Genomic DNA, 15,744 nt, shown 5'->3' with positions numbered 1-15,744 from the left:
CTCAATTATTGACAGATACTCAAATATGAATAGTGGCACACTCTTGTCACTTCAGCCATGTAGGGAGTACAGGTAGACTGGCTCCAGGCAAAATTCTCAGTCCCTATCTGAAAAATAAAACCCAAAAGGCCTGGGGGTGTGGTTTTGAATGGGAGATCGATCACCTGCCTAACAAGTGGAAGGCCTAAATTCAAACTGCACTAAACACATACTAAAAAAAAAAAACTAAACTAAGCTCATTTTCCTTTTTAATTTCATTTTCCTTTTACAGTACTTCTAGATTTTCATTTAATTGGCCATGATAATGACACTAATTGTCATAGTTAAGACCTGTGTGCGTAAGTAGAAAACCATGATCTCCTGTCACCCAGACAGGCCTGCAGCCTAGTTCAAGTACTCATTCTTGCTATATATAACTAGACTATTAAAACAGTCTACTCATAAAGCACATTCCTCGTTTGTCATATGTTATCATTAAAAAATTTAAACGAAGCGGGGCATCAGTGGCTCACATCTGTTATCCTAGTCAGGAGGCTAAGATCTGATGATCATAGTTGAAAGCCAGCACACCAGGAAAGTGCTTGAGACTCTTAGCTCCAATTAATCAGCAAAAAAGCCATAAATGGAGCTGTGGTTCAACTGGTAGTGCCAGTGTGAAAAAGCTAAAGGACAGCACCCAGGTTCTGCATTCAAGCCCTACAACTGGCCCCAAGAGATAGATGATACAGATAGGCAGGTAAGTAGGTAGATAAGAGGATTTGAAGTAGAGAATTTTTCTATCCAAGGGAGAGCCATGGAACCCAGTTCAAGGGTTAGAAGCTATGTCTAATGTATTGCTGGATATCTTCAGAACTTTTCTATAAGATGCTAAGTCTTCGCCATCAGTTTTGGGGGGCTTTTTTTGAGGGAAAAAAAAAGGTGTTTCCAAATTCAGTCATCTGAAAGCCACCTATCTGGTGAATGGGATGGACTAAGCAAACAGTTATTAGCAAGTCTGATATGAGATCTGTACTCAGTGTACACTTGAAAAAATTCCAAGTAATTGCCTTTCAAAGATTGTGCCTTAAATTGAGTATTCTGTCATGCATCATAATTTGCTAATAGTTACCTACCCCCCCCCCCCTTTGGAGGTTGATTTGGCAATATAAAAATATTCAGATGGTACTGTATGGGGCTGGGAATGTAGCTTAGTGGTAGAGTGCTTGCCTAGTGTACATGAATTCCTAGGTTCGATTCCTAAGTACCACGTAAACAGGAAAAGCTGGAAGTGGTGCTGTGGCTCAAGTGGTAGACTGTTAGCCTTGAGCAAAAGCAGCTCAGGGACAGTGCCCAGGCCCTGAGTTCAAGCCCCAGGACTGGCAAATAAAATAAATTGAAATTTTTTTAAAAAGGTAGTACTATATTCGTTTAAAAAGTCAGCATTCCTGGGCTGGGAAGGTGGCTCAGTAGTAGAGTGCTGGCCTTGCATGCATGAGGCCCTGGGTTCCATTCCTCAGCACCACATAAGCAGAAAAGGCTGGAAGTGGCACTGTGGCTCAAGTGGTAGAGCGTTAGCCTTGAGCTGAAGAGCTAAGGGACAGTGCCCAGGCCCAGAGTTCAGGCCCAAGACCGACAAAAAAAAGCAAGCATTCCTCAGGGTCTGGGTATAGAAATAATAGTATAATCATCCGTCAGTCTCCTTTGAATGGTTGATTCCTGGGGCCCATCTTGGATACCCAATCCTTGTGTACAAAATTCCTTATATAAGCTTTTTAGGGTGGTATCTCTGCCAGTAATCCCAACTACTTGGGAGGCTGAGATTAAGAAGTTTGAAATTCAAGACAAGTCTGGGAAAAAGTCCTCAAGAACCTACCTCAACCAATAAACTAATGGGCATGGCAGCGCATGCTTGTCATCCCAGCTACATGTGAAGTATAAACAGGACTGCAATCCAGGCCAGCCTGAGTAAAAAGCAAGACATTCTTGGGCACCTGTGACTCACACCTGTAATCTCAGCTAGAGGATCAATATTTGAAGCCAGACTGGTCAGAAAAATCCTACAGACTATTATCTCCAGTTAACTAGCAAAAAGCTAGAAGTAGAGGTATGGCTCATTTGACAAAATGCCATCCTTGAGTAAAAAAAGCTAAGGAAGAGCACAGGAGTTTGAGCTCCAATACTGGCACAAGCATGTGCATGCATACACATGCATACACATGCACGCACGCACACACACAAAACACTATCTGAAAAAAAAATTTTTTTTAAGGGGGAGTGGCTAGAACTGTGACTCAGTTGGTAGATAGCCGAGATCCGAGGATCATGGTTCAAAGCCTGTCCTGGCAGGAAAGTCTGAGACTCTCATCTCCAATAAACTACTCAGAAACAGCTGGAACAGGCTCTGTTCTCCAGTGGCCTTGAGCAGAAGCAGCTCCAGGACAGCACCTAAGGCTGTGGGGGAGAGAAGGGGAATCCTGCATAGTTGATAGTCTATAGCATAAAAAATATTTGAATATGCTCAGCAATTTTTAAAAAACATTTTCAATTTGTGTGTCTAACTCATGGATTCTGAGTACTAGTCAGTGCAACCAAACTAAAGCGTGAAAATATAAAAAGGATTCAAGAAGATACTGAATTCACAAAATAAGACATGACTTCTTTCCACGGTGCTGGATTTTTAAACGCTAACTAAGTGCTTTACCTACCCTTGAGGTATATTCCCAGAGTAAGAGCAGGCTCTACAACATTTGAATTAACTTGGGACTGGGAAGGCGGCTCAGTGGCAGAGTGCTTGCCTCGCTTGCATGAGCCCTGGGTTTGATTCCTCAGCACCACATAAGCAAAAAGAAAAAAGCCAGAAGTGGTGCTGTGGCTCATGTGGTAGAGCACTCGCCTTGAGTTGAAGAGCTGAGGGACAGAGTTCAGGCCCCATGACTGACCCCCCCCCCAAAAAAAAACAATTAACTCAAAAAAGTGGAAGGTGATAGAAATGTTACAGAGATTGACATAACCATGTAAAGGAAGAGAATCACTACAAAAGGAAACTTACCAAAACTAGCTACATAGCAGAAGGTAGAACAATGCCCTCCAAATGTGTGGTAACACCAAGTTCACACTATTCAGCTGGTGGCTAACTATTTAAGAGGCTGATACCTGAGAACTGTGGTTCAAAGCCAGCCTGGGCAGAAAAGTCCCCATGAGACTCATCTCCAATTAACCACTCAAAAACAGAGTGGAGCTGTGGCTCAAAGTGGTAGCATACTAGCCTTGAGCAAAAAAAGCTCAGAGACATTGCCCAGGCCCTGAGTTCAAGCCCCACAACCAACAAAAAAAAAAAAAAAAAAAAGGAAAAAAATAGCATCTTATATTGTTAACTAGCGAGCTGTAAATACAAAATCAGAGACCATTCCACCATGATATTAAAAATATTCTGCTCTAAATGGCAAGGGGATAATGAACCATGGAGAAGTAAGTAAAATTGTAGTATCTCACCTACCCTGTAAGTACTTTATCAAGGAAATAAGGAAGACTGCTGGGTAGCCGTGGCTCCTGCCTGTAATCCTAGCTACTAGGGAGGCTGAGGTCTGAAGATCATGGTCCAAAGCCAGCCTGGGCAGGAAACCAGCAGGAAACCAGAAGTGGAGCTGGGACTCAAAATGGTATTGAACAGAAAAGCTCAGGGATAGTGCCCAAGCCCTGAGTTCAAGTCCTGTAACCCACCACCCCACCCCACCCCACCGCCAAAAAAAACCCCAACATTTTATTATTTTTAGAAAGAACCAACCTTAGAAACATTATTCAGAACTGTTTTTAGAAACATTATTACAGAATAAAAAGTAATTCTTCTACTAGTATCAGAAGCTTAATTCTACATGATGACAAACAATAACTAAAAATAATAACTAAAAGCAATAATATAGTGACCAAATTAGGACACAGAGTGAGGGTGGGCTAAATCCTCAAATCCTCATATTAATTTTTTTTCTTTACTATTTCCTTCTCATGCTTGATAAGCAGGTACTCTGCCACTTGAGTTACATTCTCAGTTCCCTCAATTTGCACATAGAAAAACAAGTAAAACTGATTATCGGGAAATAAAGCTGGAGCTTTGGGGAAAAGAAATAACAGATTTTTATCATAAACTCATCTTGGAGTTATTATATGTCCTTTTACTTCTATTTTCACTTAAAACTTTGTATAAAGGTATTTTATATAGATACTTTATATAGTATTTTTTAATAGATAGCACTTTATCAATTAAAAACAAGAGAAAACAGCTACTTCATTTTTTTTTTTTGGGGGGGGGTTGGCTGTGGGCTTGAGAGTCTTATGGACTCTCCTGCCAGGGGCAGCTTTGAACTGCGATCCTCAGATCTCAGCCTCTTGAGCAGCTAGGATTGCAGGCATGAGCCACCAGCACCAGGCAGGATTTTTTTTTTCTTACAGCAAACACTGGCTATACAAAGGGGAACATAAATTATGATATTTCTAGGCTAGTTGCTATTAATGAGTCAGCTGCTTTATGTGCTAATGCCAACAGAATAATAATTTGCTTCAGGCTGAGAAAAGGGACTTCCAGAAGTAGGCACAGGGAGCTAGAATCTCAAGATGGGAAGTGAACATCAAGAACATAGTTTTGCTGTATTGTACAATTCACCTTCAACTCATCTGATCTCAAAGTGTATTTTAATCCGAATGGCAGATTTCTAAACAGTCGCTTCTATTTTGTTCTGTGTCCCATAGAGTGACGGTGTGCGACAAACAACCTACCTCGCCCAGCGGTACTGCCATGAAGCAGTAAGAGAAATCAGTAAACTTCGAGCATCCCCAGAAAGAGACGCCCTCATTCAGCTTTCAGAAATTGTACTCACAAGAGATAAATGACAATTGTTTCTGTTCTTTCTGGCAGCTATTTTACCAGACTGTGCCTAAAGAATTTTGTGGAATACATTGCTTCATGTGCACATAACCAAAAATCATTTCCAAAAATAATTTCAACTTATTGATGGGCAATTTTTTTTTATTGGCAGTTTTTCAGAAAACTTTTTAAATGTAATTAAATCACCTGAATCTGTCATTGTAGTTCTACACATCCTAATCGAGGTATCTTGATGGTTATATGTGGTATTGTTTACACTGTTAATATCCACATGGAAAGCCATTACACAAAATAAATAATGTTAAAATTCAAATGAGTGACTTATTTTACCACAGGAGGTAAAGTAAAACAAAAAACAAAAAAACTGAAGTCTGCAAGTAAGTCCTCATTAGTTATATTTTAACAGTATCCAAAATTTCATATAGGAGAATGGTTTATTATAAAAATCTGTACATAAGATTTAGACAACAGGTTATATACAAATTAAAAGAACATTCCACTTGAAAAAAGGAAAGTAAAAGGTAGCTAGCTGATCACTATGATACTTTAAAATTAACAAAGGAAAAATTCATATGAAAGTCACATTGATTTGGTAGCAATAATGGTCTTTAATTTTCAGAGATAAATGTTTTGCACTAGTCTCGCCATTCGCTATGCTGTCATAAGTCTGTAACATCAGTACATAACTGTAACTTGAAATCCAAATGAGAATCCTCAATACACAGAAACCCACACTTGAGTGCTCTATTTTAATATCCTAAGCAATATAGAATTATACACAGAAGAGAAAACATCCCTCTAATCCTCCCTTAAATTAAGAGGAGACACACAAAGTGCATGTGTTGCATTTCAGTTATGTCAAAAGATAATACAAATCTGTTGGTTAATTATATCTCTGCACTGATTAACATCTATCTTTAACATCTATCTTTCCCAATTATTTTATTCAAAATCTTATTGTTGCTAGTGCCAATGGGTTACATAGTGCCTATTCACAAATTGCATCCCACTTTTACAATATGTAAAAGATCATTTTCTTTCATTGAACCAGTGTATGATAGTCCACTGTAAAACTGAAGGACTGACATGGCAATCCTTAGGACTTTACCTATAGGGTGATGTGCACACTCTGGCACATTTTCTTAGCTTCAAAAATTACTTTTTAAAAAGAAATTCAGTAGATTGACTTGTAAATCAGATTTTAAATCTGCAAAAATCTGTCCCAGTGTTGAGACAGATTAAGATAAGGCTAAAATTTCTTTTCCATGTTATCACATTGAGAAAATAGAACTATAATTCTTCAATACATCAAGGATTTTGTGTGTGTGTGTTTGTGCGCGCGCGTGCGTGCATGTGTTTTAAAGCAAACCAGTAAGGGAAGACAAAAACCTTTGGTTCACTTACATATTTATAAATGGAAAAAAATTTAGAATTCAAGTTTCACTCATTAAAAAAATTAAGATACAAATTACAACATGGCAGATACTTGTTCTGTTTCCCACAGAGACCTCAGAGGCTCATGTAAGTATGAGTACTTGAGGCATTACACAAATTGAAGCATCTTGGAATTTTTAGTATATTTCAATACATAAATTTTTACGCATGCTTTAAGCAAACAGTATTTTAAAAAGAGAATCTAAACAAAAGATATGACCAGCACCAGCATTTAAGTTTTCTGATTTTAGTATTAGTCTCACATAGCATTAGTAACCATGCTGCATTGGAACATGTAATGGTACAATATGAATCATGATTGTTAAATATTATACCCCATATCCCCAGAATATTTAGGCTGGTCATAGTTATCAATGTGTAAATAACTATATAAGCATAATCAGTTACAGACAGGTTTTGTATAAATTGCTATTTAGCAATAAACAAACTGCCTCAAAGATTTATGCTTACAGGTACACATTCAAATATACCAATAAAATAGCATATCCTGAAAATATGGGCACATTTTAAAACATTAAGACAATTCTGTTAACCATATAGTCCCACAGTATGACTGAGTAATAAGAACCTACTTTAAAAGCAAAGAGAATTAATCAGTATAGTGCATGATTGATTCAACATAGTTCCCAGGGAAGAGACCAGTCACTCGATTGCAGACTCCTTCATACCAGCCATCATCATTCTTCTTTATAACATAAATGATTGCACCCTCCATAAATGACAGCTCATCATCCTTGTCTTTTGTGTAATCATATATTGCAACAACTATGGAGAGAACAATGGAAATTTCACATGAATATACTATATCCAACATTTACTTGAATTTTAAATTTTAATGACAGACAAGAGAACCATCTTTTTAATGAAGAGTCTTAATTCTTAAATCACCATATGATCAGTGGCAGATCAAATGGACAAAATTTGATTACATTAGAGTCAACAGATTTTACCAATCTTTTAAAAATGATTTTGAATTTAGAATGTAAGTTTTTTGTTTCCTTTGGGGGGGAGGGGTCCGGTCGTGGGGCCTGAACTCTGGGCCTGGGTGCTGTCCCTTAGCTCTTCAGCTCAAGGCTAGCACTCTACCACTTGAGCCACAGCGCCACTTCCGGCTTTTTTCTTTTTGCTTATGTGGTGCTGAGGAATCGAACCCAGGGCTTCATGCATGCAAGGCAAGCGCTCTACCGCTGAGCCAGCTTCCCAGCCCTAGAATCTAAGTATTTCTACTCAATTATCCAATAGTATTGTCTATAGAATCAATGATTTTCAAAATTAATTACTGGGCAAAGATCTTAGGTGCCTAAGTAACTGAGATTATAGGCACTAGCCACTCACTGCTAACCAAGCTATAATAAAAATGTATCTCATGTTCTTGGTTCCACTAACTAGTAAAAATACCAAACCAAATTAGGTGTCTTGTTTACCCAGCTTCCTCCTTGTACATTTACTTCTTCCTCAAAAGACTCTCTCATATAATTTCTCTTACTCTTCATATTCAACCATTAACAATTTGCTATCCTCTCCAGGATCTAATCCAGATAAAAGGTCAAACTCTTGTATGTACTATAAAGTTTACTGGGATCCTAAAGTCCACTCATGTTAATATAGATCATTTCAGATTACACTAAAATTGAGTTAACATGACCTAAAAATTGCTTTTGGAATAGTCATGTCTTACACTGTTGATTCACAAATTCAAATGAAATTCAATTAGCAGGTTTGCTTTATCTTGCAGTCAGAAAATAATTGCCCATGGACAAATCTAAACCATTTTTTTATAAATAAAATAAAACCTATTCATTCATGTATTATCTATGCTTGCTTTTGCACTACAAAAGAAGGATATGTGCTGGGTACTGGTGGCTCATGCCTATAATGCTAGCTACTTAGGAGATGAGATTGGAAGATCGCAGTTTGAAGCCAGCCCAGGAAGAAAAATCCCCATGAGACTCTTATCTCCAATAAACACTCAAAAACTAGCAGTAGTACTGTGGCTCAAGTGGTAGAGTGCTAGCCTTGAGCACAAAGGGGCTCAGGGACAGTGCTCAGACCAGTAAGTATAGCCAATAATGCTTAAAATACGTAGAGTGCTAGCCTTGAGCACAAAGGGGCTCAGGGACAGCGCTTAGACCAGTAAGTATAACCAGTAAAGCTTAAAATACTACCTGGTCTTGGCCTTTATAATACATAAAGTATGCTGACCCCTGATTTAGTACTTATTTCAACTTATGAAGATATTTTTGTATCCTGCTCAAGTAATTAACCAGTACCATTCCAAATCTGTCAATTTATGCAATAGTCCATTTTTCATTAGAAAGCTGCATTTGCTTTTACCAAGTAAAAAAATAGGCAAAAACAGAATTCAATACCAATCAAATCTATTATCCTCACAGCAACAATATATTCCTATCTGAAGGGACATGGGAATCTAAAACAATATTCAAGTTGTCCTAAATAAAAATTGCTATTTAAAATTAACTTTGGGAAAAGAATGCTGCTGGTCTCAGAGTAAGACATTAACCTAATAAAGCAAAAAGAAGGAAATCTATTTCAAAGGCAATGAAAACTGTCGAATTAAATTACAAGTATTTTCAAGATCTGCACAGAAATATAGATGGCATAAATGGTATAAAACTAGAGAAAAATTCTAGAAACCTGAATAGTTTCTTATAATTTTATCAGGTTCTTATAATTGTCAGGTGTTTATAAGGTAAACTTGGGATTTTAGAATTAATTTCACACATGAATCGCTTAAAATCATCTAACTGCTGGACATCAGTGGCTCAAGCCTGTAATCAGTCACTTAGGAGGCTGGGAACCTAAGGATCATAGCCAGCCCAAGGCAGAGAAGTTTGAGAGACTCCACTCCAGTTAGCCAGCAACAGTAAAGCTGGAAGCTTGCCTCAAATCATAGAGCACCAACTATGAGCAAAGAAAGCCAAACAGTTGCTGAGTTAAGCCTGACGAGGTATTGACTTTTTTAACTGAAAAATCTTAAAAAGCATTTTTCTCATGATAGTACCAGTGTATTTGAAAATATTTTAATATAACTGAGTTGGAAAAAACTTTTTAAACATTTACTGTACACATATGACTTCTGTAAGTCATTTAACCACTTTTTGTCTTAGTTGTTTCATCTATATAAGCAAGGAGACAAATTAATCTGAAGCTGCAATCATAAGCAGTTTGAAAAGTACACCTATCACAATTTTTATTTAAATTATAAAGAACACTCCCCCTTTTTACCCCTCCCTCCCTTTTTTTGGTTGGTCATGGGTCTTGAACTCACTGTCCCTCAAGCTCTTCAGCCCAAGACGAGTGTTCTACCAATTGAACCACAGTGTCACTTCCAGTTTTCAGAGTGGTTTCCCCTGGGCTTCGAACTATGATCCTCAGATCTCAGCATCCTGAGTAGCTAGGATTATAGGCGTGAGCCACTGGAGCCCAGGTACCCCTCCCCTTTTATAGTGAGGAGGAATACACATTTTAGGTAAGTCACCTTGGTTGGTAAGGCAGCTTACATTGAGAAATACTGGAAAAGATGTTTTTATAGTTATAAAGCTTTATAATTCATCATCCTTCGCATCAATTCCATGATAATGGTACCTTACCTTTCTCAATATAGTTCTTGGGGGCCCATGCAGGATCTCCATCAGCATATGGGTCATTATACTGAACTACTGCAGCTTCCTCATCTTCATAGTCCACTGGAGGAGGTGGTGGCGGTGGTGGAGAATCATCAAACATGGGAATGTCATCTGGTGGAGGTGGCGGTGGAGGAGTTGGGCTATCAGCAACTAAAAATTTCAGATAATGTGAATCAGAAATTGGTCTGTCAATGTATAAACTATAAGAAGTTAAGAAAGTTCTAACCATATACAGCATGCACTAAAATTAAACATGCAATGATTAGAAAAGCTTGGTGTGTTAAAATGTATGCTATTCCTAAGAATAATTCTATAATAATAAAATACCAAGAAGCACTACAAAAATAGTTAATGCAAGAGGTTAGGACACAATGTCTCTTTTCATAGGATTTTACAAGTAAGAAGTTTCCTTATTCCAAGGTTTAAGTCAAAACAAATGTAACAGGCTGGGGCATGGCTCAAGTGGTAGAGCACCGGCCATTTTAGCTCCAAAAAAATAAACCTTACTCATACTTGTCATTTGGACAGCAGTATTTAAAATATTACAAGATTACTCTGGTGTGTTGACAACCTTTTTTGTGCCTCTGATATTTTTACTTTTGCTGGAACTAGGGTTTGAACTTAGGACCTCGCACTCGCTTATCTCTGGCTTGGCCTTCTGGCTTGTCTGGCACTCTACCACTTGGGCTGTCCCTTCAGTCTAATTTTTAACTGGTTATTGTGGAGATGGAATCTCTCCAACTTCTCTGCTGGCTTAAAACTTCAATACTTAGGATCTCAGCCTCTTGAGTAGCTAGGATTACAAGTGTGAGCCACTCACATCTGGCTTGATTTTGGCTGTTTGACAGTGTTTGCACCTGAGACATTTAAGTTTCAAACATATGTATTTTGGGGGGGGAGGGGTCGGGGATGTCAGTCGTGGGGCTTGAACTCTGGGCTTGGGTGCTGTCCCTCAGCTCTTCAGCTCAAGGCTAGCACTCTACCACTTGAGCCTCAGCGCCACTTCCAGTTTTCTGAATGGTTTACCAGAGATAAGTCTCACGACTTTCCTGCCTGGACTGGCTTTGATCTCAACCTCCTGAGTAGCTAGGATTACAGGCATGAACCACCGGGTTCAAATAGATATATTCTTATTTGTTTATTATTATTTACTTCAGTGGAGAGAAAAGATGATAGCATCTTTATGTAAGTTCTCCCTTCTATTTACATTTTTGAAAGGAAAAAAATCATTCTCAACTACAAAAAAATCTTTTGAAAACTCATTATCAAAATTTGAAGAAAGAATTGAAGCTAAGTTTGGAGTTTTCTTTTGGCATTATTATTAATAAAAGCAGGAGATGACAGAAAGACTAGAACTTAAAGATCCAATTTTCTAATACAACCATGATTAAGATTTAAACAAAGTGTTGAGGGAAGATGCAATAATAATAATAATAAAAAGAAACAAAACGAAACTTATACCAAATAAAACAATAAAAATGACTTGTACCTCAGGTTCTACAAAGCTGTGGTATGTTTATCTATGTGTTTTTAGGTAATCAAAGGTATTAATAAGGAACTAGGACAATGTCAAGCTAGGACTATATTCACTGAACTAACTAGGATACCAAGTGACAAGTGCTCCAAACACTATGGAATTCAAAGCTGGAACACAGTTAATGCTTAAATTTCTAGTCCACAAATTTCTTTACAAGTCCAAAAGTCAAATTAAAATGTTTTCATCTGAAATGATAAAAAATTTTAAGTTTACTCGATCCAGAGCTGGAATAATATGCTGAAAATATAACCAATAGCAAACATTTGCACAACTACCTGAAATTTGTGATTCTATTTTTATCCTCTTGAGGATGAAAACAGCTATTAAAAAGCAAATTCTGTGTGGCGACACTCACTCTAATACCTATCAAACAAGTGTACAGTTTATTTTTCCACTCCATGTACCCATCTATAACGTATTTGCTCATACCTCTTCCATAATATAGAAGAAAGAAAGATGGGAATTCACCATTACAACATTAAATAGTTACAAAGTCATATTCTTAATTTGGCATAATATACAAATTGTATGTCTGCTTAAATCCCTAAAGTAACACTGTTCTTGGCTTATACAATTTAATGTTTTTGTTCAATTGTCTTTATGTCTATCTGTGATAAATCTACATTGTCTTGTCTTGAAATTATAATTCTCTGTACAAGAGCTCATTTAACACTATGCCTACTTAGTTCAAAAAGCCTTGTGATATTAATAATGGAAAACTGTAAGCACACTACTAAATTGAGTGCTCATATCTTAAGACACGTATTGTTAGGTTAGAAGATACATGTACTCACTGTCACTTTCAGTGCAAAGAAACTTGGGTATTTAGAAAAGAACAAAAAATTTCTGCTTTATAAACATTTGAAGTGCTGGTACACAATTTATTCCAATTGCCTTAATTTGCAAGAAAAAGATAACAAATAAGCTTGGTAAATCAACTGGCATAGGAGAATGATTTAAGTTAACACCTTCAGGGAGAAAAAAAGAACTATAAAATAGGGACAAAGTGTGACTCAAGTGGAAAAGCACCAGCATTAAGCAAAAAAGACAGGAGAGTAAGAGACACTGGGGTTCAAAACCCATGATCAGTACAAAAAAGAAAAAAATGCAAAGAAATGGTTTGCCCACGTGTTATAGGCTCATCCTATAAAATCAATCCTAGCACTCAGGAGACTGAGATCTGAGGATAGCAGTTTCTGATAGACAAAACTGGAGGTGTGATTCAAGTGGTTGGTAGAGCACAAACAAGCACTGAAGGAAAAGGCAGAGCAAGAGCTCAATGACCGGAGTTCAAATCCCACCACTAGTGAGCATGTGACACACACACACACACACACACACACACACACACACACACACACACACACACACACACACACACACACACACACACACACACACACACACACACCCTAAGAACTAAAATAGTTGTGCCCAGTCATGTAGCTGTAACATACATAGACATGATTTCTATGTTTTAAGTTACAAAAAAATTGACCTTTGGATTCACAAAATTAATGTTTATTATGGTAACAAAAAGTATTTTCTAGTAAGTCCAAGTGATATGGCAGTTTCCAAAAAAAAAAAGCTGAACTGCCTTCGTTTTTACACTGCTGCAGACTTAGTAAAAATGGTTGCAGCATTAAGGATCAGCAATTTAGCCAGCATGGTGGTATATAAGGAATACCAATCTATTATTCCAGCACTTAAAAAGCAGAAGGCAAGAGGATTTTAAGGCCAGCCTCAGCTATGTAGCAAGCCCATCTTTAAAAAGAAAAACAACAACAAAACAAAATAAAGCAAAACTATGCAGATCAGTGGTAATAGTTGCCTACAATACAGAAAGCCCTCAGTTTGATCGCTGGCAACACACACACACACCCACACACACACAACACAACACACACACACAACACACACACACCCTATTCATCTATTTTTAAAAACTTAAGATTCATTTATTTTTAAATATCTGAACCCAGGAGTTTTCAAATAGATGGTTTATACTCAGAAATTTTCAAAACATTAGATCATATATCACTGGAAGGAAAGGACTGTCTTAAACTGTTCTCTTCCCAAAGCTAGCACCCAACAAATATATATTAAACTGGTGAGAGGGAGGTAATGAATGGTAACCCAAAAGAGTCAGCAAAAGCTGAAATGAAATTTATCCCAATATATTTTTCAAAAATAATGGGCTGGTCCATGGGGTTGCCCATTTGTTCAAAACATTGTGAAATTTATTTTCATATGATGGCTCTAAATAAGGTAAAATATGCCACCTCTGTAGCAAAATGAATAGATCTGGTGCTTTGTTATTACAACTATTATTATTATCATCTTCAAACAGTTATATAAGGGATGCCATCTTAATTTCAATAGCTTTTCTGGAGTTACATGATTCAGTAATAATGGTACTTTTCATTTTGTCACACAATATTCACTGTGATCATGTAGTTAGGATTATACATCTTCTGGGACCTTGAAATTAGGGAGCAATATAAACTAGTCTGTCCAGATTAAATCCATTAAAAACAATTAAGAAATAATCATCAAACCTTATCTTCATTCAGAGAAGATCTTCAAAAAGAAAATCACTAACAAGAGGTACGTATTCAGTAATATCCTCATGGGCCTACAAAATAGTCCTGCATTCCCTATCACTCAGCCTTAAATGGAGAGAGCTTAGATCCATTTACTTTTCTTAAAGATTTATCCTAAAGGATGAACCTTTATATAGATAGATCAAAATTATTCACATATAAAGACCAGATGCCACAAGTTTTCTCTAAAATACTGTGTATTTTAGAGGGGAAGGGGAGGGGGGAAGGACCTTTCCAAATTCCCTTAATAAACATAATCTCACAGTTAAAACACACAAAGTTTTGAATTCTATTGATTTGTGTCTTTGTGTCTGAATACTCTTTAGCAATATGCAAAGATCATATCTCATGTTTTAGATCATATAAATACTTAGGAAAGTTGCAGTTTTGAAATTTCTATGGGTCAGTAATCATGCACACAAGAGAAAAAACTGAAGACCTTGCTCTTCAGTTTCAATGACATACAGCTGATTGTATTTTCAAGGTAAGATTAGCTTCTCAATAAAAGTGAGGAAAATGATGACTCGTCAGCCATGCATGCTATAAGGAGACAGCCTCTATTCTTTGATAGCTCAGTGTTTGCAAACTTACTGTTTTCCTGCACCCTGGCCACGAAGCCTGTGAGAGGTATCTGTGGAGTCAATTGAGGCATAGGGGGAGGGGGTGGAGCAATAGAAACTGGTAGCAACAACACAGTATGGGGGAAGTAAAACAGATAAAGGAAAAGAAAAGGAAACAAACAAAAAGCAGAAGTCAGTTACAAAGACCACAAACATAAGTATGCAAAGAACAGTTTGCAAATGAAACAAAAACAAAAAACAAAAACAAAAACAAAACAAAAACCTACAGAAACTTCATCAAGTTCACGTCCCACAAGCACAACCTAAAGCCAAATGGTACTTAGCCAATTGGGGATTAAATATATAAAAGAACAAATGTACTTAATATTAGTGTTAAATTATTTGGGGAAATTTTTAATTCACCGTTAGCATTCATTTTAGTGCAATGGTTACCAAATTCTATAGAAAAACTTCTAAACTAGGTAATAATAAAATACCTACAGGTTTTGAGAATATTGTGTTTTACTATAAATAGGTCTATTTTAAGGTAATATTAAATCAGAAGCCAAATAAATACAATTATGTGATAGCTATTGATTACATGTATAAATCAATATGTTAATCTCAGGTTTCCTTTAGACAGTTGTCATTATAAATCTAAATTTATACACTCCAGAAAAAGCATTTCTTTATAAAAAAACAAGGTTATTATTTTTTAAGTTGACAAATTTATTTTTAAAGCTATCACTCTTAACTTTGCTAACGAGTAAGAGTGTTCCATATGTCATTTTGAGTATGCTGTTTTAAGGGATGAGACGCTCAAAAGTGACCTTTTTAGCACTGTCTGAAAAAGGAAAACTGATCTCCAATGATTTAAAATGTACAAGCATTTGTACTGATTATCTTAACTTCTAATAAGACATTGGCTAGACTGAAATATATTCAAACTTCTTTCAGGAAAGGACATAATTTATAGGAAATTCATGTCAAATGCTCATGTGAACCAACAAACACATTACTTATTGAAACATAAACTAGAAGTTAACAATCCTGTGTTTCGTCTAATTTTTTTTTTTAACAAGAC

The 15,744-nt window shown here is 36.8% G+C and overlaps 2 protein-coding genes across 16 annotated transcripts in view; one reads left to right on the top strand and one right to left on the bottom strand.

The window, feature by feature from the left end:
• The window catches only part of Pdss1 (decaprenyl diphosphate synthase subunit 1), a 47,808-nt gene extending 42,637 nt beyond the window's left edge, over positions 1-5,171 (top strand). The window contains exon 11 of the mRNA XM_069998298.1: positions 4,723-5,171. Coding sequence (XP_069854399.1) covers positions 4,723-4,863 — 141 coding nt within the window. The 3' untranslated portion in view covers positions 4,864-5,171. The remainder of the gene's footprint in view (positions 1-4,722) is intronic.
• A 65-nt stretch (positions 5,172-5,236) lies between these two features.
• Abi1 (abl interactor 1) overlaps positions 5,237-15,744 on the bottom strand; it is a 105,414-nt gene continuing 94,906 nt past the window's right edge. For 8 of the 15 annotated variants that reach the window (XM_069998295.1, XM_069998287.1, XM_069998288.1 and 5 more), the window contains 2 exons: positions 9,925-10,110; positions 5,237-7,078 (listed from right to left, as the gene is read on the bottom strand). In XM_069998295.1, coding sequence (XP_069854396.1) covers positions 6,903-7,078; positions 9,925-10,110 — 362 coding nt within the window. In that variant the 3' untranslated portion in view covers positions 5,237-6,902. Of the gene's footprint in view, positions 7,079-9,924; positions 10,111-14,691; positions 14,779-15,744 lie in introns of all 15 variants that reach the window. The other 7 variants (XM_069998282.1, XM_069998283.1, XM_069998286.1 and 4 more) reach the window with 1 other exon arrangement.

The sequence above is a fragment of the Dipodomys merriami genome, unplaced genomic scaffold (genome assembly GCF_024711535.1).
Source record: "Dipodomys merriami isolate MVZ:Mamm:240054 unplaced genomic scaffold, mDipMer1.0.p SCAF_51, whole genome shotgun sequence".
NCBI classification, from domain to species: domain Eukaryota; kingdom Metazoa; phylum Chordata; class Mammalia; order Rodentia; family Heteromyidae; genus Dipodomys; species Dipodomys merriami.
The sequence above is the reverse complement of the archived record's forward strand: the minus strand, read 5'-3'. Positions and strand labels throughout refer to the sequence as shown.